Raw genomic sequence first — 24,397 nt, forward strand, 5'->3', positions numbered from 1 at the left:
TTCTCAAAAAAAAAAAAAAATTCGGGTTTACTATTTTAAACAAATTAGGTTCACGCAGTCTGAATAAAACATTTCCAAATGCACTGGGTGGCCGTGGGTCAAATGCGTATTACAAGCACTGAAGAAGCATTCTAGTTCGTTGGATATAATGATCTGTCTGAAGGTTTTGTTTTTCCCAGTTTTCAAGATTGCACTGACAAAAAATAAACAGAGATGAAATATGACAAGGTATAAACTTCAAAAATAATATTTTCCTTTAGCTCAGGATTTTAAAGTCTGTAATAGCCTATCCTCATCTGCCACTTTTCAAAAAAACAGCTATTTAACTACAGAAAAAAATTCAGTTTGATGACATATGTATAAAATTTCCTTATCCCTCTTTTTAAAAGATATTCTATTTATATAACCATAGCTAGTATTTTGGGAGCAATTTTCAAAATTTGGCATTTTAGAACTCTTTATGTCAAACATTTCTCAGAATATCATTTTAGTTTAGAAATTATAATGCATAGATTAGGCACTTAAAAAACTATGAAACTAGTTAGAAAATATCAGCAAAATGCTTTTAATATATAATTGGTATTACTTACATCAAACTGTGTCAGGACTGTTCCAGTGATAAGCCCCTCAGCTAGCTGGATCATTGACTCCCGCAGGGAATGGTCATCCTGATGCACACTATCTAGTGGGGCTTTCTCAGGAATATACTGGAAATCTGGCTCATTTTCTAGCTTTTCTTCCACTACATCATATACAGCTAAAAAAACAAAAACAAAAACAAAACAAAGAAAAATCAAACCAATCCCCAAACACGTGGAAATCGTCATGAATTCACATGACAGGAATTTACCAGATACATTGTACAATGTTTTGTTCAAAAAGCAATTCATTTAGGAAGAATTACGACAGACCTGAGTCTGGCGCCACTGTGCGGGGGACAGAAAGTAGTTGTGGAGTTCAGGGGCTTTGCTGGGCCTTTGGAGGGAAGAAGGTTCTTGGCTACATTGCTGAAAATGTCTGTGACTTGAAGAGACAATCGGAAAGAGCAGAGCTGCTGAGAAGCGCCTGTGAATACACCCTCTCTTAATTTCTAGGGGACCTAGGGCAAGAGTCCAAATAGAGACCTATACACCATATGTTTAAGTTACAAAAAACTTGAACACAGTGCTAAACAAAATATGCTTCATCCTCTTTCGGTGATGTATCTACAAAACAACCTGGGAGGCCAGAATTCAAATGAGAATTCTAGGCCAGAATTCATGGTCATGGTAATGTGAGGAGATTTAGACCCCAGATCCTAGGCCTATATTCCACCGTTACCCACTCTCAGGCCCATTTTTTAACATAGGGGCTTATAAACACACATGTGAAGATCCCAGCCCACATGCAAGATATATGTAGACCTCTCCCTCCACAAACTGTAGCCTCTTAGCCACCTGCTGGGCTAGAATACACATACCATGTGAACCAACATTGAGAGAACGGATGTGTGGAAAATACCCACGAAGATCTAGAGAGGCTCAGGACTACCTGGACCCAGAACTGAGGTTTGAAAAAAGTGGCATAGAAAGGGAAGGGAGGTCATAGCTTGGCATGTCCTTTTGGTCCTATAAAATTATGACTGCATTGGGAGAAGAAAGAGAGCCAAAGCAGGGCCTTCTAAAATATGGAGCCAAGGTAGGGGCCTCTTTTACCCTTGCCTAAGAGATCTGGTTCCTCCTTGAATACCTATACTTTTTTTTTAGAAAAATAAATTTCTGAAATGAAGAATGAAAGGACAAAAAGGTATGACAACATTTTGCCTAACAAGAAGTAAGAATTAAAGGGGAAAAGATCAGAGAAACAAATATATATTCTTGGCAAACATAGTTTAAATTTTAATTATGTGATACTTTAAGAATGGAAAAGATAGACCCACACTGAAAGTAGATGCAGGTTCTGCTCCGTATTTTGACTATGAAACAATTTAGAAAGAAATTTTGCAAGAAGTAGACCCTAGTGGGTTCCTCTCCTACTTTAAAGCAAAAGGATGAGATCTGGGATTGTAAAAAGGCTGGGTCTTTGCCATCATATGGATTTTTGTTCATATGCTGGCTCTGTACCATCATGAATCTGTGAGCAGGTAACTAAATGTCTTGGTGTCAAAGTATCTTCAACTCTAGAATGGGGATAATTCATCTATCTCATTGGATGTCTATGAGGATTAAGTAAAAATATACAAAAGAGCCTAGGTACACAGAAAGCTTTTAATAACTATTAGCTAATATTATTGAGTTCTTTAGGATCTATTATCAAGAGAAAACAGAATACAATAAATAAAGAAAAAAAAAATGTTATGCCTGGTTTAAAATTTGAGTAGCTGTATGTGACAGAAAACACCTAATGACTCACCTAAGTATCAGGTCTAAATGAACAAGTTCCTTGAAAAGTCAAAATAGAATGTTCTGTTGAAGTCCTTTTAATCTTCCTAGAAAGCCAATTCTAGACCATGAATGGAAAAGAACACAAAGTGGAGAAGATAAAGTGAAAATGCCTATTTGTGAACAAGAGGTAAAAAGAGGATTTTTTATTTTTTGTTTATAAAAAAGAAAAGTCCTTGCAAAATTTTGCAGGGTTGGGTGTGGTGGTGACAAGTAGAATTCGAATGATATTTTACTTTCCTATGGTACATATTCAACAAGTGGTAATATGGCATTAACAATAATTATTCTGTGGCTAAAATAATGATTAATAGTAAATTGTACAGAACAAAACCAGAAGAATACATCTAATTCTGGGATATTAGACGTATAAAACTTTTTTCTTAGAGCAGACTGATAAAGTGTTGAGGGAACTCTAAACAATGCCATATGAATACTGGCTGAAGACCCTAGGACTGTTAAACTGGAGAAAGGGAGGAGGGTTTCTGGTAAAATTAGCTATTGTCAAAAAACTGAAGGAAGGGGGGTTAAACTTATAATGCATAGCACAAAGTGATAGAATTAGGAGAAGGACTGAAGAAAGATGGACTTCTAGTTCAATTTATAGTTTGAGCTATCCAAAGATGGAATGACCTGTTTCAGGAGCCAGAAAGTACTCTATCTATATTGGTAGAATATAGATTCTTGAGGTTGTTGTGGAGGAAATTCATGCAATTAACCAAAGAGCTAGAGCTTATGGCGTTCAAGGTTTCTCCAAACCTGGAATTCCATGACTATGACTTAACAAGTCAGCTGTCCAGATCGGGAGATGACATGATTAGGCCAGCAGACATCATATACTGAAAACAAAGGCAGTATTTTAAAAACACTTTATAGCTTGTTATGGCATTTTCTAAAAGTGGAACAGAGTTCAAGTTTACTCATTCATTCAACTAGTATTTACTGAGTACTAGTACTACAACTACTACAATTTAGGGGAAATGAGAAGTCATTTTAGCTATGGTAGTCAGGGGAGAAAGCCCTTCTAAAGATAGTATCTGAGCAGAAACCTGAATGAAATATAGGTATAAGTCAAAACAAAATCAAAAAGAGTATGTTAGCAGAGGGAACAGCAAGGATAAAAACCCTAGTAAGTAGATTAGATTGGAACATCTGAGGAACTGCAAGAAAGCTAGTGTAGAATAGAGGAAAGTAAGCAAGGCTGAGTGGGAGCAAGGGGTGGGGTCAAAGAACTTGAATTCTGCTCCACGTGTCAACGAAAGCCACTGTGCTTTGAGCAGGAAACTTAGGTGACTTATGTTTTATGTCAGAAATCTGGCTGCTGTGTTCAGTAATGAACAGTAATAAATTATGAGAAATACCTGGTACTACATAGAGTACTCACCATTAGGTCGAACTAGAAGCATGAGTTCCCCAGAATGTCTCTCACAACTAGCTTTAATAAACAGCACAACCTGATCATGAGTGTGTTCTGCAATGTCCCGACCATTGATCAGTACAACTTGGTCCCCTTCATTCAATCTAGGGACACAGAGGTCAGCCTGTAATATAATATAGATAAGTTTTCAGATTGGCATGCAACTTTCTGAAAGGAGAGCACAGGAATTTATTTTTATAGACCCGATAGCAAGAGAACTAAACTACATACAGAAAAGCATCTATTCATTTATTCATCTATTTAAAAAACAGAGAAATCTAGCTTTGCCAGAGAGATAGTATTTTTGTTCCTTCTTCATTCAACGATTTCTTTCCTGATGACCTATTATGTGCCTAGACATACAAGTAAGACATGATTTCCAGGTACATACACACAAGTAGCTTTAGCTTTACACTGTCTAGATACATACAAACTTCAGTCATCATGATTTAATTAAATGACACCAGTCCCCCAACAATACGATTCAAACTTTAGTTACCACAGTGTATTTACTGTGAATAACAGTAAAAAGTACAAACTTCGCTGCTAGCTTCAATACAAAAATTACTACATAAATAATAGACACACATCATAATCAGTGGCCAGTCACATCAGTTCTTCCAAAGTTTGATGGTCATCTGTTTTCAGTTCAAGTGCAGACAGGAAAGCATGTAGTTGGGCTGCCTCCTAGTCTCCCAGAGATAAACCCATATTAAAATGAATAACCTAAACCTAAAGAGGGAATTGATCACAAAAGATGAAAGTGCAGCAAAGTGAATAATGCGAGAGGTGAAGTTTGAATTGACCATAAATAGAGTTAGAGAAGCAATAGATGACCACGGGAATGTTAACACTGGTGTTGTTCGAGAGACTCTAGATATGTAGCCAAAAGAACTTTTGGAGATATTTCACATCGAAAGTTCAAAGGACAAAGTGTTGAAAGCATGTCAAGTAGACAGTATTACGACAATTTGGCAAGGCAAGAAGTGAAGCTCATTTGGTATTCTAAGCTGTACCACAGGGAGGAGGCGAGCACCATTTAAACTACTCATGATGAGTTTTCACAAGAAAATAAAACATTTAAATTCTCAGTGTTTCTAATGTTTTGAATTACAGGATACAAAATCCCATATTAGCTTTACTATTTTTTTTCATTTCCTTTTACCTTTGTAAGAGACAGTAAAGGAAATTCTTAATGTTTTGACAACAAATTTAAAGGTCTTGGGAACAACCATAATTTTTCCCATTAATCATCAAGATCCTGCACGATTTCATCTTGCATGGTCATTTTTATAGTCTTGCACTATAGTGCAAAGTGAGAAGACAAACAGCAATTAGGGTAAAAGAGACAAAAGAAATAGAAATATAGACAGCATGTTCTGGGAACATAGCAATGAAAACATATGACAGTGAAGGTTGAAGAATGATAGGCCAGCTTGAGAAGGAACTGATGGGGTTGGATCTTACAAAAAAGGGAACCGCTTGTGGTAAAGGCATGAAGAAATAAAAGCACAACTATTGAAATTCATTATCAACACAAAGTCAATAAAATCCAATAAGGATTGTCATTAGTGGAAAAAATACTGGTCTAGAAGTTACTCTGCTACTTCTGACATGTGTGATCTTAGACATGTGAAGTTCTGAAAAGACATCTGAAAATGAAAAGTTCTGATTATTTCTTAGAGTTGTTGTGAAGATAAAGATAATTCAACCCAAAGCTTTAAAATCTGGAATGTTCAAATTTAGAGTTATGCTCATTCTCTCAAGTTGCTTTTTTGTCTACTTATGTAGTGAAGTAGATGACAGACATTCATATACTCCCTCTGTGCACCAGCAGTGTGATGCTTTTGTATACCAATTAGTTCCAAGTTTTTGTAGATGTCTTTGAGATACCTGAAGTGTAGTGAATTGGGAGCCAATGGTACTGAGGAAAACGTAATTATAGGCTATAGCAGATAGAGCTTTCCCTCACATTATTTTGTGCATAGTGTAGTTGGCAGAAAAAAAGAGGTGGTCTATGTGTTAAAGAGGATAGCTATGAATCTCTTACTGTATCCATTATCACTAAAGGGAACTCTCTTATAGTTAATATGCCTTTTGCCAGATATGTTACAATTTTTAATTTGCATTTCATTCCGAGCTGACAAGTCTAAATTAACTGTTTGTGTGTATATATATACACATACAGAGCAAGACCCTGTCTTGCTCAAATATGTATGTTGAGGGTCTTGCTGTGTGTGTGTGTGTGTGTGTATTTCAGACAGGGTCACGCTATATATCTGAGACAGGGTCTTGGTCTGTTGCTTAGGCTGGAGTGTAGTGGTGTGATCACAGCTCACTGCAGCCTTTATCTCCTGGGCTCAAGTGATCCTCCCACTTCAGCCACTGGAGTAGCTGGCATCACAGGCATGTACCACCATATCTGGCCAATTTTAAAGTATTTTTTTGTAGAAACAAGGTTTCACGATGTTGCCCAGGGTAGTCTTAAACTCCTGAGCTCAAGCAATCCTCCCACCTTAGCCTCCCAAAGTGCTAAGATTATAGGCATGAGCATCACACCTGGCCAATAATGTTAAAACGAGTTTTGTTGGAGCAACAGCTTTTGGCTAAGATTATCAAACAGAAGGAGAATCATAACTTTAATTGGGAGTTATTTTATCCATTTCAGAAGATGTCCAATATAAAAAATGACAATAAAATATTTGAACTCCATAAATATGTACAACTATTACGTATTCATAAAAAAACAGAAACCTTTTCCTTTTCCCCTGATTGCCTAAACTGTGGTTTCTAATTAGAAGGTTGTGGTGGTCTCTAAATTAATAAAATAATACAAAAATAATAAATTCCCATTGTTTTAATTTTTTCCCCCAATAGAATGACTACGTTTTAATTTGTTCTAAATTTCAGCCAATATTTATGGAACATAGTTCTACATGGCAAAAGGGAAAAATTACCAACAATATGTACAGATTAAAAAGAGAACTTAAGAGTTTTAGAATTCTGTTTGGAAATGAATATATCTATAGAATATTCTGTGAAATCTTGACTTAATTGAAAACTATTCATATTCATTGCTCAGAAAAATGAATACTTTTTTTATGCATGTAAGTCATTGACTATTACAACTGTCATGTAAATAAAGAAATGTGTATTATACTTTCTAAGAGCAATAGATGCTCATTGTCATGATCCAGACAATCAAAAAAATACAGAATACCTGTAATTCCATTACCCACATTAAACACTGTTAACTTTTTAAAGCATGTTTCCAGAATTTTTCTACGTATGTAATATTTTAACAAACTGGTTCAAACATATATGTGAAATTATAACATGTATTTTTCCATAATGCCATCTTATGGATATATTTCCATATTTATATAGAGTTACATTATCATCTCAATAGACACAAAGCACCATATAATTTGTTTCCCCAACTTTAACGATAAACATTTTGGTTATTTTTCATTTTAAACTGTTAGAAACCATGCTATAATTAATATCCTTGTGTAAGTATTCTGTGTTCCCTAGTCACATTTGATTATTTTTCCACATTAAACAGTTATAAACCATACAGTTAATATCCTTGTGTAAGTTTTCTTTGTTCCCTAGTCACATTTGATTATTTTTCCACTTTAAACTGTTATAAACCATATAGGTAATATCCTTGTGTAAGTACTCTTTGTTCCCTAGTCGAATTATTTCATTAGGGGAAATTCCTAAATGTGAAATTGTCAGGCCAAAAGATATACAACTGCTTTAAGTCTTAAATTTTTGTTTTTAGCAAAGTTATAAATCACACCATTAAAAGATTTGACTAGTTATGTAAGATTGTTAAGAAACTATTTGTGTTCCTCCCTACCACCTCCCCATCTCTAAAACTGTTGTTTCAACACTTTAGATATATCTTTCTGTATTTACCTCTGCATCTCTAACATCTCTCTATTGTTATTCTTTTCTGTTTTAGATATTATCTATTACCTTTCTACATGATAGATGATAATTCATCAATCCTTCATCCCTTCATCTGCAGTCCCAATCATATTCATATTTCCCATCAAATATATATAAAATAAATAATTTTGGATTATCTCTACCATCTTTGTCCCCATCTTTTACATACATATTAATAGCATGTCCCCAGGAGTCATTTTATACATTATATCCCTGGTCTCGTCCGCCAGTCACAACAGACTTTTTTCAAGTGAGGAAATATGATCCATGCCGGGTCTATTAAGGGTTTACTTCCCAGGAGTTTATAATTTAGACTGCGAGGTCACTGTGGGCTACTGAGCTGGTAATATACAAACCTGGAAGTTATTAGTAGTCATATCCTACTACATGGATTGAGGATCACAATAGCAGTAGGTAGTTATACAATTTCTATTTAGTGGAGACTTAGGAGTCACAATCGTGTGTGTGTGTGTGTGGTAGTGGTGTTACAAAACTCTGCTTGAAGCTGCTACTAAGTACACTGTTTTTACTTAGACTGGAGTGTTTATCTGGAGTGGCTTGAGAGGTAGGCTGCTTCAATGTACAAATTCATCTGCACTGAGAAGAATCAAACAATCACATAAAAAGAAACAGATGAAAAGTAGAAAGTCTTGATGATTTAAAAAGTTTCTTGTAGAGGTATGATTGCATTCATGCTCTTTAGTTTCATGTGACACCTCAACAGCTATCTGACGTATTTATATTTAAATAAGCTATTCTGTCTTTATGCTCATGCCAGGGGTATTCCAGGAGTACCCTGTTATTTTAGCAAAAAACAAGGTCCTTAAAAACCAGAACCAAAACCACATAACATGATATCCTTGATCAATCTCAGTTGTGATTTTCTTTTTTTTTTTTTTTTGAGACGGAGTCTCGCTCTGCCGCCCAGGCTGGAGTGCAATGGCCGGATCTCAGCTCACTGCGAGCTCCGCCTCCCGGGTTCACGCCATTCTCCTGCCTCAGCCTCCCGAGTAGTTGGGACTACAGGCGCCCGCCACCTCGCCCGGCTAATTTTTTGTATTTTTAGTAGAGACGGGGTTTCACCGTGTTAGCCAGGATGGTCTCGATCTCCTGACCTCATGATCCGCCCGTCTCGGCCTCCCAAAGTGCTGGGATTACAGGCTTGAGCCACCGCGCCCGGCCTCAGTTGTGATTTTCAAACCAACTTTGAGGTTGCTGCAAAGCACCAAAAAAAGCATAGCTGGCCTCTTTCTCTCAGGCTGCTGGTTCTTGTAGTATCATTTCCATTTAAAGTAAAATTTTAAAGGCGCGTGTAGGCAAGTATAATGTACTTAAACTACTCTAATAAAAAATAAACAAGCAAACAAAACCCCTCACAAAACTATACCTCTGTCTATATTTTGTTTTTTAAGGGGGTTATTTTGATAGACTCTGTTAATGCTTTAGAAGCACTGAAAGTCATAAATAGCTTCTTTATAAAAACACAGATTTTAAAAACTTATAGAGAACAAGTAAAAACTAACTTCCCAGCAACTTAAAGAGATTCAGCCAACATTTGACATTTAATAAAAGAAATGATGAAATTCCTTCCTTTATTTAAACTAATAAGAATTATAAAATAAGTACATATTCTTCAAAACAGGATTTATTTGAAACATTTAGATAACTCACAGGTGTTCCTGGTGCTACTCGAGACACAATCACAGGCATCTTCTGATCATATCCTCCCTTAAAAAGAGAGTAAGTAAAATGTTAGTCAAATATTACCAAAATAAGAACACCTTAATTTAAAAACTGAGTATAAAATAAATTCCAGATTACCTTTACATTGAATCCAAACCTTCCATTTTCATCAGGTTTCATTCTGATTAGGACAAGATTATCATGTGGAATACCACCATTAGGCTTAAAAAGACAAAATTAAATAACCTGTAATTTTCTTCACTTAAAATCTATTCTTCAGATATATAGGAAGCATACTTTTTATATGCTTATATTACGTATAGTTTGTAAAAAATCATAATTCTAGTAAAAATTTTAGTTCAGAAAAGTAAATTCTTTGACTAATAACTTGCAGTTAGCCCAACCAGATATATCCTCTCATGCATTCTTGCCAGCACATGCTAGACTATTAAGTGACAGGAGGTACAGAGGCCATGTCTGTCTTTATTAATTGCTATATCTGTAGAACTTGGCTCATAGCAAGCCAGGTTCATATGTATGAGTACACAGAGGGTGCTCATAAATGTTACATGAATTCAAATGATACTTCCTCTGCTTGATATATGTGATTTTAAAAAACAGCTTTATTGAGATATAATTCACATATAATTCACCTATTTAAAGTGTGTATTTCCATAATTTTTACTCTTGTCACAGAGGTGTACAAACATCACTATTATCTAATTTTAGAATATTTTCATCAACTCCAAAAGAAATCTTGTATCCATTAGCAGTTGTTCCCCATTTCCCCACCTGCCATCCTCCAAAGCCTAGTCAACCACAAATCTACTTACTGTCTCTTGATAGATCTGACTGTTTTGGATATTTCACGTATACGAAATCATACAACACATGGCTATTTGTCCTGGGCTTCTTTCATTTAGTATGTTCTATGCCTGCTCTTTGAAGGAAAAAATCTGACTAGTTCTTATCAGAGATGATCTCTTCTAGGAATCTTCCCTTAACCCCAAAGCTTATTTAATTATATACTCTGTGCACTCCATGGTCACTTCTAATTATAGAACTTGTATCGAGTTACATCATGGCACAATTCATGACCAAAGAATATGATGAAAAAGAGAAGGTACTGTAATACAACTTACAACTAAAAAATACCACAGTACAAAAGAAATTTCATTTAGGATTTTAAAAATTCAAAGAAAAATGAGAATATCTGAAGAAGCTACTTACAGTGGGCTTTTCAGGAGAAGATGGAATATCAAATGTTTCATTAATATGACTTTCTAGATCTTGTTGCGAGTGTGAATAATGAATTTGGTTCCAACTGTTTTTCTTTGATTGTTTGGGTGGTAAAGCTGGAGGCTTCCCATCTCCAGGTGTCTCTTGTGATCTAGACAATAAGACAAATTTGGAAGCTGTTTCAAAACTTTTTTAAAAGTTAGGGTCAAGAAACCCACATATTTACAATGTCTAGTAGGAGACAGGCTCTAAATTTCATATTTATTTGGAAGTGCCACTTTTTAATGAAAATTTTCCTAACTTTGAAGTAATAAATCTAATTTCCTACTTTATCATATTTATAAACAATTATATAATAAAATATATTTTAAAGGTATTCCTGTGAAGATACCTATTAATCTATTATAACAAAGTAAACAGCTTTCCAAAAAAAATTGTTTAAGGTTTTCAGAGGAGTCATGGGTAGCCAGGAATAAGGGAGGCAAGAAAATCCAGAACTGATAATTGGACAGTTCCACAGATAAAGTAACTATTCCAGTCTAAATAGCTTAAGAGACTGGCCTAATCTTTTTAGAAATAAAATACGATTCATGGAAGTATTGAATTCAATGATGTGATAAGGATTGGAAATCTGAGTAAGAGTGCTGAGATCATCACCAGAGACAAAACTGGTTTAGATATTGTCAGAACATATGATTTAAGGTGAGAAAACTCAATCCAATTAACATTAGAGAGCATAAGCCTCAATTTGTGGCAACAGGAACTGATAAAAAGAGCTAGATATGATAAAGGTAACTTCAGGGCAGAAACTCTAGCTTTTAACAAGCATAATATGTATAAAAACATTACTTGTGGCCGGGTGCGGTGGCTCACGCCTGTAACCCCAGCACTTTGGGAGGCCGAGGTGGCCAGATCACAAGGTCAGGAGATCGAGACCATTCTGGCTAACATGGTGAAACCCCATCTCTACTAAAAATACAAAACATTAGCCGGGAGTGGTGGCGGGCGCCTGTAGTCCCAGCTACCGGGAGGCTGAGGCAGGAGAATGGCATGAACCTGGGAGGTGCAGCTTGCAGTGAGCTGAGATTGCACCACTGCACTCTAGCCTGGGCGACAGAAGGAAACTCCGTTTCAAACAAAACAAAACAAAACATTACTTGTGAGCTTTCCACAAAGGCCAAAAGTGGAAACTTGTGGTTCAACTTATGTCTTAAGAAGTATGCATCCACGGAACTTGTGGATTTGGGAGAAGTAAAATATTAAATAGGTAAGGGGAAAATTGTTCTTGATAAGAACACTGACCACTATTGGTGTTATTACCTGATAAAATAATTACTGCCTTATTGCCTAAGGACAGGTATAAAAGCGATGACAGCTACTGTGTCAATTCACATGACTGCTGGTGTGGCACTGAAGCACACATTTTACACCTAGTATCTGCTCTTCTGTTGACTGACGAGACACCTAACATCCAAGCTATAAGGTCTGGAGATAAGCAAAATGTATTAGATGATATTATCATTAAAAAAAAAAGTTCTTCTTCCCCCCACTGACATTAGGCCTGGCCATGTGACTTGCTTTGGCCAATGACATGTGGGTAGAAGTGGAATGTGTAACTTTTGAAAGGAAGCTTTAAGAAACAACTCATGGGCCAGGTGTGGGGGCTCACACCTGTAATCCCAGCACTTTGGGAGGCCGAGGTGGGCGGATCACGAGGTCAGGAGATTGAGACTATCCTGTCTAACACGGTGAAACCCCGTCTCTATTAAAAATACAAAAAACTTAGCCAGGCGTGGTGGTGGGCACCTGTAGTCCCAGCTACTCGGAAGGCTGAGGCAGGAGAATGGTGTGAACCCAGGAGGCGGAGCTTGCAGTGAGCCGAGATCGCACCACTGCATTCCCGCCTGGGCGACAGAGCAAGACTCCATCTCAAAAAAAAAAAAAGAAAAAAAAGAAACACATGATTTCATTACGCTTCTTTTTTCCCTTGGCCATGAGACTAGCCATGTCGCAAACAGGGCGTGCTACCAGTCTCTGGGACCCAGAATGAAGACAAGGTAGAGCAGAGCCAAAGATGACACACAATGTACATATAATATAAGAAAGAAAGAACCTTTGTTATGTCATTTTAAGTAAGGCTCATTTGTGATCAAGCATAACAAGATAACTGATGCAGAGATTTACTGCCAGAGTGACCCTTGGATACATTTGTTCTCCCTTGTAGAGGACATGTAAGCTTATTGAGAGGTTGGCTGCTAGACACCTAGTAAATAAGCATTGTGAAACTGAAAGTATGATTAGTGCCAAGGAAGTCAGCTGGGATTAATAATGAATGAAGTGATTTTATGGTCTTCCAGAGAAGTTCCTCCTAGGAGAGATTAGAGTCTTTCTGAAATTTTATAACCTGGTATAAAATATAACCGCAAAAGAAGCAAGTGAACAGTAATGCCCACTTAGCCTAGATGTCTGCATAGAAATACTTCAGGGCACAAATGCTCCAAATTCTACCAAGTCTACAAAGCCTGAATCAGAGCATACATCCCTCTTTTTCAGCAAAAGCTTCACTGAGGTCTGCTTTAATGGCCAGGGCTTCCAGGTCCCAAACGTGGTCATTTTTAATGTTACTTTCAACTGCCATGAATACAAGCTTCTAAAGGCCCACACATTCAAGTATTGCTTGTCTACAGAAATGTTTCCATGGACTAGAATAGAGATATGTAACTCAACCACGGCGTACTACATAGGATTACAGCACATAGAGATGGACATCCCTTAGCAGAACTTAACAGATGCAACATTTTTAAAAGGCAGTTGATAGAGTCTCTAAAACTTTACAAACACCAGAAGTAATTGGACTCCACATATATAACAGGTCTCATCCCTTACTTGGACCTAAATGTATAACCACTGAGGCAAGATAATTAGAAACTTTTTCTGCTTTTGCATACAGTTGTCATAACCAGGAAACATTTAAAAGCTAAATTTAAAAGCTGGGGAAAGAAAACATTCAAAACTAAAAACCTGTGGGAAAGGGTATAAGGTGGAGAACATATGAAAATGGAGTCAGGGCAACCTTCCTTATTCTTGGTCCAGCTATCAGTTTAAATACAGCGCCAAAATACATAGGAGAAACTCAGGCCTGATCAGCAGTGGCATATCTAAGTGAGTCAAACTTGGTGGGTATGGGCCTAACAGTGGCAATACTCAGTTACATGAGAGGGACAGCACTGATACTATGGTACATTTTGCTAAAACTGTTGAATCTCTATTTCTGGAGTTACAGTTTAGGCAAAAAAAACACCTCCAGAGGTGGTTTTTATTGTGCAATTCTGATTAGATATTGTTACCCTAAAAGAGCAGTTGTAAATTCATGGATTATGGGCCAATTTTGGCCAACATACATTTGGACCATTCATTGCTTTTATAAAAATAATTGAGTTAAACAATTACATTTTTAAAATTGCATACAAATCTAGATTTTCAAGACGAAAAATCTGGAAACTCCGGAAAGAATGGGCCTGCAGTACCAGTTGTCAAACACTGTATTAAGCCAAGTGGCAGCTGCTGTCTGTAGATGCAGCATGAGCTCTATAATCTACACAAATCTCCATCCTGTGCTACTTGCAAGACTCCAGGTATTTGATAATAGCCTCTTCTAACCTCTTTTTAAACATTCAAAATAAGCAAGAAGATACAGATAGGAAAAGAACCCAAGTATAAATGCTGGGGTTGGGACTTAAGCCAAATTATAAGGAAAAGGTGAAGAGAATGGAGTATAGATTAAGATGAAGATGAAAGGACAGTAAAACTTTGGATTTCAGGACAGAGCTACCTGCCTTCTCACTGTCTTACATAACTTTCTTATTAAAGTAACTTCTCAGAGAATGGCAGACAGGCTCTCCATATGCCTGACTGCTGCAGAGGGTTAGGTTGGTCTACGGAGCTCTTATAATTTGATTATGTACTCTAATAGTAATCCCTGTAACTGTTTCCCTTTTCTATACTTCCAATTTCAATAACCAAACTCTACACACACGCGTGCACACACACACACATACACACACTCTAAAGTCTATAAAAGTAATCAAGGATGTCAACACAGATTCCTGAAATTCAAATATCGGGCAAAAGTTATCAATTACATTTTTTAAAATACATACTCCAAGAATATTAATTCGATTTACTTTAATGAATAACTTTCTTCTTCATTTCTATTGTACAGCTATCATATACATTATATTTATTACCTAAACAGTTATCTAGGAAGATGACTTTCATAGGTAAACCTTGCATTATAATTAGAAAGATACATTAAAAATAATGTCATGAAACAGTCCAATTCTTAAAAACAATACTATTTCTAAGTGCACACACACACAAATCTGCCAAGTATAAGAGAATGAAGAGACATCATGCAATTGTGAGAATAACTAGGCAGCATAGTGAAACACAGCCCTGTCAGAAGTAACAGATAGTACCTTCAAGGAAGAGACCTCTAATTTTCAAAGAAGGCCAACATGTACTAACAGGCAGTTTAGGCAGGAGTAGGGAAATAGAAATTAAAGAAAGAAGCAGGGATCAGGGTTGTAGCTGGAGACATACAAGTGGAGGGAATCATCCGGCTTTAAGGAAGGGAACTGGAAAATATCTGATTTAGGGAAAGTGAGAAAAAAATTCAATCCTGAAGGGATTATTTTAGTTACTTTTAAAAAAGAAAAATGAACAACCCTTGAAAATCATGAATTAAAAAAAAAAAAAAAAAAAACAACGGTAAAGGCACGACTGTACATAGAAATCTGTCACAGAAACATAAAATTTACTCCAATAGACTAGAAAACAAAAACTATATTCGTGTTAGACACTAATACAAATGTGCCAGAAATGATGGCTCTTTTAAAAACTCTTATTTTCCAGCCTGGGCAACAAAGCAAGATACCATCTCTACAAAAAAAAAAAAATTTTTTTAATTAGCTGGGGATGGTGGTGTGCACCTGTAGTCCCAGCTACTCAGGATGCTGAAATGGGAAGATCATTCAAGAACAGTAATTTGAGGCTGTGGTGAGTTATAATTGTGCCACTATGCCCCAGCCTGGGAGACAGAGAGACCCTGTCTCTTAAAGAAAAAAACAAACCTCTTATTTTCTAAGATGTATATCAAGAGATCATGTCTCATTTAATTATAATCACTACTGTTATTCTCATCTTCAATACGCATTTAACACAACTTGTACTTTACTTATATTACATTAGATACAGATAAAATTCTGATTCAAAATTCAGGCTTCTTAACACTTTGGCTACTTTATTCTGATAATGACAGTGTTTCAAAGTAAACACCATTTCAGGTTGATTATTAATTAATGCACAAGGCACTTTAAAAAGTTCATGTAAACTATCAGGGACATGATTAATATCTAAGAATAGAACTGACAATGTCATGTGATTTTATCAGTAAGAATCTATTCCAGAACAAGCCTCCCAGAGACCGGAGAGTCTTGGTTTCAACCAAATCAAGGTGTCCACCCTTAGCTCCCAAGTGCAAGTGACAGAGCCTTTAGCCAGAGATGAATGACAGGTAAGCATACTGCAGCTACTGTCCAGGGAGCCGTAATTAGTCTTGATGCCACGAATATAGCATCTAATATGGTACATTCTCTAAGTCCCCATGGCTTGGTATCTCCTTCTATTCAAACCTTCTTTGATTTTTTAAATCTCCTTGTCCTAGAATAGCCTGGTATTTGAAGAGTTCACAACATATTGCTAAACTTGGTCAAGACTGGAATGGGAATTGGGGACAATGAATTGTAGATGGAAATCATCAGTGCCAGTAGTTGAGAGGGGTGGAGGAAAGGCAAAGCTTTGAAGACCAAGCAAAAGGAACTGATGAGGTATGGAAAAAGCTGTGGGGATTCATTAGATAAGACTAGAATGGAATAGTCCAGGAAAGAATGGCTCAGGGAAATGGATTTAACACTTGAAGATGGCCAAGCACGGTGGCTCAAACCTGTAATCCTCCCAAACAACTTTGGGAGGCTGAGGCAGGTGGACCACTTGAGCCCAGGAATTCAAGACCAGCTTGGGCAACATGATGCAACCCTGTTTCTACAAGAAATACAAAAATTAGCTGGGCATGGTGTCGTGCTCCTGCAGTCTCAGCTACTTGGGAGGCTGAGGTAGGAGGATTACTTAAGCCTAGGAGGTCGAGGCTGCAGGGAGCAGTGATTACACCACTGCACTCCAGCCTAGGCAACAGAGCAGGACCCTGTCCCTAAGTAAACAAACAAACAAACAAAAAGCCACTTGTGGATTATAAAGTCTGCCTAGAATATCGTGTGATTAGGGATGTAAGAACAAAGTTGAGAATCTGGAGACTTCCTCACTGTGTTCAATCAGATGCTCACACTTCAAATATCCAGACAAACTGTTGATAATATATTAAAAGTTGTTGGAATATATCCCAAAAGCTTAACTGAAAAAAGCTATGTAATTATTATATGCTTATAGCAATCCTTTGAGGTAGGTATTATTATCACCCTGTTTTTTAACAGTAAGGAAACAGGCTTACGGAGATAAAATAACTCACCAAAGGTCACCTAATTAGAAGTAGTGGAACCCCGTTTTAAACCTAGTCTGAATCCAGAGCTTGTGCTCGTAACCACTATGATATATAGTTGCATCTAAAAGAAAGTAACTGCAAAAAGGAGGAAGGTTATTTTAAATCAGAGGTTTCCAAACTTTTCGTGGCAGCGGAACATTTTCCTAAAAAAAAAAAAAGTTTCTAAGAAGCCAATTTACAAAATGGGTAAATGCTAATAAGCATCCCCCCAGTCAGTATCTGAGGCCTCAACAGAACTCCTAGAACTTATCAGAACATATCCAGAATATGAGTATTTTAAATCACTTCATTTTGGTTATGGTAATACTGCTATATTTTAAATTCTAACAGAAATTACTTATATTTTAATGAACAGAAAGCAAGATTAGTAAACACCAGGGCTTATATACATCCATATTTACTTTAATTGATAACATTTCTAACTCAATTGTTTTAATATATTTAAAACCAATAATTTGCCTAAAATGTACTAGAGGAGGGGGCACCAGGGCTCGAAACACATTCTGTACACGGTTTACCCACAAAAAATTTTACCCACATTAGCTGGGCGCGGTGGCTCACGCCTGTAATCCCAGCACTTTGGGAGGCCGAGGTGGGCGGATCACGAGGTCAGGAGAACGAGACCATCCTGGCTAACACGGTGAAACCCCGTCTCTACTAAAAATACAAAAAATTAGCCGGGCGAGGTGGCGGGCACCTGTAGTCCCAGCTACTCAGGAGGCTGAGGTAGAAGAATGGCGTGAACCCGGGAGGCGGAGCTTGCAGTGAGCTGAGATCGCGCCACTGCACTCCAGCCTGGGCGACAGAGTGAGACTGCGTCTCAAAAAAAAAAAAAAAAAAAATTTTACCCACATTAAAAAAAAAGTACTACTCGTGTTAACTTTTGGTTGTTAAGAGAAAGGAGAGATGGCAATATAATTCTAAAAGTGTTCCAAATGCCCCACATTCATATTGGGGCTTTTTACCAAAAATAACTTGCTTATCTTAAACTTTGACCTTTTTTTTGCTTTTGGTTTCTAAAAGATGGTGTCTTGCTGTATTGTCCAGGATGAGGTGCAGTGACCATCCACAGGTGCCATCACGGAGCAACACATCCTCGAACTCCTGGGCTCTAGTGATCCTTCTGCCTCAGCCTCCTGAGTAAGCCGGGACAACAGGTACACACCACCAGACTTGGCAATTTGACATTTTGAAAAATGTTAAGTGGAGAGTAAATAATGAAAATGTTATATTCAAGTGTACTATGCTGGTAACAGAGCAATATATTGTCACATAGTAGCCAAAGGTTTGTTAGAAATGTCAATCAAGATATGTGAAAAAATGTGCACAATTTATTTCAGTCCAGTCAGCTTTAAATTTTCTTATAAATGCTTCAACAAACAGCAGTGAAAAAAAGCTCATTTTGCAGTTAATGCAGCTCTCTGTTGCCGCCTTTAGAAATTTGTATCCTAATAAATTTAACCATCCAATTCACATGCTGTGTTGTAGACTGTGGTCTCCTTTACTTTATCCTTAGCCTATAAATGATAACTTTATTCTAAACAGTATAAGCAACCTCCTGTACTCACTTAAATAAAGAATTGGTAAGATGATTTTATCTGACAATTAAAAAAAGGAATATGTGAAAAACCTTAAAAAAATCTATTTCATTACATGTTGAAATGTTCTGTGCTTAATCCAATATATCATTTAAATTCTTTTCACATTTGGACAATAGAAAAACTAAAATCTATGGATTCCAAGTTGCAAAGTATTTTATCTAAATTGCAAATCAAAGAACATCTATAACATCTTGTTTGGAATACAAAGTTCTCCTGGCTGACTGCTAGAGAAAGCCTGAGTTTTTGTTCTGTAAATTGGGACAAGTGTTCTAAGTGTGGCTTTCTTATCTATAAAATGGATATTACATATCTTTCCTACTTCACTGAATTCTCCTGAATAGAACAGTGAGAGAATTTATGTAAAACTGACTGTAAGCAACTAAGTAAGTTATTATTATTAAGCTTATCTTTTCAGAACTCTCTCACTATTCTTAAGGTTAAAAACTGGTTGAATGTCAAATGCAGTATTATAGATTCAAAATGGAATACAAACACATAAGCCTTATAAAATACATGTCCAAAGAGACTCCAAGCATTTTATAATCTTGTGCACAAGACAGAAGAAGCAAAAACTCTTCACAGTTCCAAGTTACCCTGAACTTGCTTCTCCACTCAAGTCAGGAAAGTAGAATAAAGGTGTTTTGAGATGGCAAATGTATTAGTCCATTCTCATGCTGCTATGAAAAAACACCTGAGACTGGGTAATTTATAAAGAAAAGAGGTTTAGTTGACTTACAGTTACACATGGCTGGGGAGGCCTCAGGAAATTTACAATCATGGTGGAAGGCACCTCTTCACAGGGTGGCAGGAGAGAAAATGAGTGCACGCAGGGGAAATGCCAGACACTTATAAAACCATCAGATCTTGTAAGACTCATTCATTATCACAAGAACAGCAAGACGGAAAGAGGAAATGACCCCCATGATTCAACTACCTTTACTTGGTCCTGCCCTTGACACCTGGAGATTACAATTCAAGGTAAGATCTGGGTGAGGACACAGAGCCAAACCATATCAGCAAGTGATTTGGGGGTTTGTGAATCTATAAAATTTACATGTGGAAATATTCAATTGTGTTTACATGTCTTTCTTTGGAAAAGGCCCTTTAAAAATAGATAAAGATAATTTTGTTAGGCCTCAAGAGTTATATTGGTTTTGGTTTGTAATAATTAGGCTTTTGTGATTCCTGCATATGGTTCATTTTTATGTCATGAAAGTATGTAATTTTAAAATCAAATCAATATTTCAATCATGTCCTTAATTACTATACTTTTTAAAGTTTCCAAATTAAAACATACATAATTATTAAAAATCAACCGGAAAGTTTAGAATTATAAATTCTAAAGTAATAAAACATTAAATCTCCCATCAATCTTATTTCTTGCCAACTAATTCCCCACAGGTATCATTGTACAGTGTGTATTTGTCCTATTTCTCCATTTTAAATAATATATACACACAATCAAAATGTTTTACCAAGATATACATCATGCAGGCTGAACTCTTACTTGTTTTGATAGCTCAGCCAGTCTTCCTTGGTTTACCCTACCCAGGGACAAACATGACCCTACACCTGTACTCTCTTCCACCTACCACTCTTGGGCCCACTCTTTACCCCTGATCACATTCACTATATCTTACACCAATTTCTCCTTCTCAAGAAATAAATCTTCTTACCTATCTACATAGGTAAATTCAAAAATCTTCTTACCTATCTACATACCTTGTAAGTATTTTAATTTTCTCAACACTTTTTACTCATACTTATGGTTCTTTTCCTTTAAAAATATTAAGAAAGTTCTACTTTACCCTCCTCCTTGACCAGAGTGCTACATTATCTGCAGAAATATTTGAGTTTATACACTAAAAATTGAAGACCTAAGTCAACAAAATAACAACACAGTGACTGAGTGGGGGAGGGAGAGGCAACAAGAACTCTCAGGAACAAATGAGCATAATTGCAAATATATAACTTTTGAAAAGTTGCATAATTAAAATCTTGTATCAAATATCCTAATTTCCCAGATTATTTTAAATAAAGCAATTTGGGGCATTGAAAACACAGAGTGAGGAAGCAAAATAAAAAAGCTCTTACGGTGATGATTCCAGAACAATGCTATTAGCTTGTGTTGATGACGGAGATCTCTGATTCACAAACACTTCGCTTGGGGAAGTATGAACCATATGGTCTACCAAATGACCAACTGAAGATGGTCGTAACCGGGTTCCTTCCTGCGTGAATGCAGAATTTCGACTAAATAAAGAGGGAGAAAAACTGAATTAAAATATGCTTTTTAAAAATTTTTTAAATTTTTTAAAAAAAATTTCCAAGTTTCTTAATATATGGTTGCATCAGAAAGTGGGTATGTGTTTTTAAGTCAAGCCATGTTGACTAAGCAATCTCTGAAAAAGACAGTGTGATATAAACAGAGAGAACAGAGAATGGGAAGTCAGTGATCTGAGTTACAGTCAACAATCTGCCAAGGATTCTACCCGTAAAGTCACCTACTATCTCTAAGTGCCTTAATGTTTCTAGGTGTCAGTCACTACGATTTTGTCTTATTCAGCATTTATAAAATAAAGGGATTAGAATAAATGATTTAGAAATATATTCTAGTCTGAATTATTTTTTAATCATTATAAATGCTTTTATTTACAGGACTTTCTTTGAATCCTTAGAATAGATACTGAATTCTATTGCCATCCTCTTGACAGTCACACAAAGTAGTGTTGTTATAATTTTTAATTACAATATTTCAGTACTTATGTATGTGTCAGACATTGCTCTAAGCATTTCATTTAATCCTCGTAACAGTACTATAAGAAAGACATTATTATAAATATAATTTTGTAGATGAGAAAAATGAGACAGAGATTAATTAACTTGCCCAAGGTCAAGTATACAGTGATTACAGGGCCCATGCTCTTAACCACCACTTTGTACTATCTCTTCAGAATGTTAAAAAATCTTTTTAGGTTGTATCTAAAATTGTTTCATTAACCAGAAAACTTAATCAGAGCTACTGCTAATTAATTAATTACTTGAGTACTTTGGCTTAAATATCTTACATTTTCTATAACTTGCTATTGTTTTTTAATGTTGCTGGTATAAATGAAGAAATGGCTGGTTGCAAAAGGGAAGAGAAAAACAAGGTCTGAATTTTCTTCAGACAACCTAATGAGGCTTTGAATATATGCAATCATTTATGAGAAAAAATGATAAAAGCAACCTGAAATTGGCAAGATAGAAATTACTAAGTCCATTTTTTTCTAGGAGTAGCTTTAACATGTAAGTATTAAAGCTCTGTGAACCAAACTGTTTATGTATAAACTGTTCCGATATGGTAAAGTTTATTCCTCAGCTGATAATAGGCTTCAATGCTGTAGCTGTTAGATTTTTTTTTTTTTTTGAGATAGGGTCTCACTCCGTGACCGAGGATGAAGTGCAGTGGCGTGATCTCAACTCACCGCAACCTCTGCCTCCCGGGTTCAAACAATCCCTGCCCCACCCACCTGACAGGTGCACGTCACCATGCTCAGCTAATTTTCCTGTGTTTTTGTAAAGATGGGGTTTCACCATTTTGACCCGGCTGGTCTCGCACTCCTGACCTTAAGGAATCCACAAGCCTCGGCCTCCCAAAGTGCTGGGATTACAGGAATGAGCCACCACACCCAGCCACGTTTAGAATTTTGTGCAAATTTATTAAACATTAATGTGCGTAAAACATTTATGAAAAAAGACATCTTCAAATATTATATTGCATACCAACATTCAAGTATAAGTGAACCTTATGAGTTAATAAAGTATGTTAATATGTTGGCACACATTTGTTTACCATTATCATAATTACATACAACATTTGTAATATTATCAAATTAAGATAATCAACATCTTTGGCTAGTACATTTGGCTAATTTATGATCTTACAATCATTTACACCAAAACATACAACTTTTGTGAGCAATGTCAGACTGAAGTACATATACGGTGAGTGGTGAATCACACAGTGCTTTTTAGCTCAGGGAGAACTAAACTTGTAGGGACTGGTGCTGGAAACCCCTTTTCCTAGGCCATAGAACATGCTGAAGCCATGGTTGAGGTGGGGGTTTCAGAGAATCACAATCACTTGCAAAGCATTTTCAAACAATATATGCTCCCCTAGAAATTCTGCTGGGAATCCACATGAAAAGTGAGTATGTCAACAACAATCATATGAGATTTTAAGTCTAACAGATCTTCATTTATCAGGAACTCTTAACTGCGAAAGTTAACTGTTGAGGAAAGTTGAGAGTGGGGGTCCTTATTCAATGTGCTACTCTCATCCCGCAAGTCTATACCGTGTTGCTTCTGCAATGAGCAGCAGGCGAAGAGAAAATAATGCTCTGGAGCAACAAAAATCATGTTTCACCGAAAGAACTCAATTTTTGCCTGTATCTTTATCTTAGGCATAAAAATATACAGCCAATAATTAGAAATTAGCAAAATTCACACCTGATGTTGGTCACAGAATTCACACTTACTGATTAGGAGTTCCCGGTGGAGATCGTGATGGAAGGCTTTGTGTTTCTAACCTGTCATCAGATATTGAATTTCTGCTTACTACTTCCCAATCCATTAATTTCCGTGCCAAGGGCTTACTTGGGGATCTGCAGAAATAAATTAAATAATATGTTAAAAGTTGTATTTTTATATCCCAAACTATGAATCAAATCCTACATTTGTTTTCATAGATTATGTTCTAGACGAGCAACATAAAGAGTTTACTTGTAAAAAATTAATGCATTTAGAGGTTATTTACCAAATAACTTCCTAAGAATGTACACTGGTTTTACATGAAGAATAAAGGAAGGATAGGCTAGAAAGAATAAGAGAATAAGAAGGATGAGGAAAAACAGAAGAAACAAGAAAAGGAAGGAGAAAGGTAAAAAGGGAAGGGTCTGCTACCAAACGTTTTCTCATATGTTACTGATAAGACAGATACTACCTACTTCTATTCCAGAGTATCTGGAACACTAGCTTATCTTGGGCTGTATTAAATAATTCCTAGCACATTATCTCCTGAATGCTTCTATATCTAAATTCCAGTCCTCTGCCTCAATGAATACAGAACAAAAATAATTATGCATATTATATTTTATCTACTTAAACAATTTTTTACATATAGTAGGTTAGTGGATTTTTCCCTTTTTTCCAAAAACATTTTGGAGGGTTAACAATTCTGTTTATTGGTGGGGAGTAAAAGGATATGTTTTGTTACCCATCTATATATTATCAGGTATCCTAATGATAAAGATGAAAACTAAGTGATGTTTTGAAAAAAGATCTTGGCTGGGCGGGGTGCCTCAGGACTGTAATCCCAGCACTTTGGGAGGCCCAGATGGGAGGATCACTGGAACTTAGGAGTTTGAGACCAGCTTGGGCAACATAAGGAGACTCTGTCTCTATAAAAAATAAATTAGCTGGG

General features: G+C 36.4%; 1 protein-coding gene across 7 annotated transcripts in view; it reads right to left on the bottom strand.

The window, feature by feature from the left end:
- The window catches only part of LOC105492475 (protein tyrosine phosphatase non-receptor type 4), a 238,258-nt gene that overhangs the window by 29,410 nt on the left and 184,451 nt on the right, over positions 1-24,397 (bottom strand). For all 7 annotated transcript variants that reach the window (XM_071072609.1, XM_011759654.3, XM_071072610.1 and 4 more), the window contains 7 exons: positions 23,454-23,579; positions 21,028-21,186; positions 10,708-10,867; positions 9,616-9,699; positions 9,466-9,522; positions 3,805-3,961; positions 591-757 (listed from right to left, as the gene is read on the bottom strand). In XM_071072609.1, the coding sequence (XP_070928710.1) occupies positions 591-757; positions 3,805-3,961; positions 9,466-9,522; positions 9,616-9,699; positions 10,708-10,867; positions 21,028-21,186; positions 23,454-23,579 (910 nt within the window). The remainder of the gene's footprint in view (positions 1-590; positions 758-3,804; positions 3,962-9,465; positions 9,523-9,615; positions 9,700-10,707; positions 10,868-21,027; positions 21,187-23,453; positions 23,580-24,397) is intronic.

Source organism: Macaca nemestrina, chromosome 11, assembly GCF_043159975.1.
Source record: "Macaca nemestrina isolate mMacNem1 chromosome 11, mMacNem.hap1, whole genome shotgun sequence".
In the NCBI taxonomy this organism is placed as follows: Eukaryota; Metazoa; Chordata; class Mammalia; order Primates; family Cercopithecidae; genus Macaca; species Macaca nemestrina.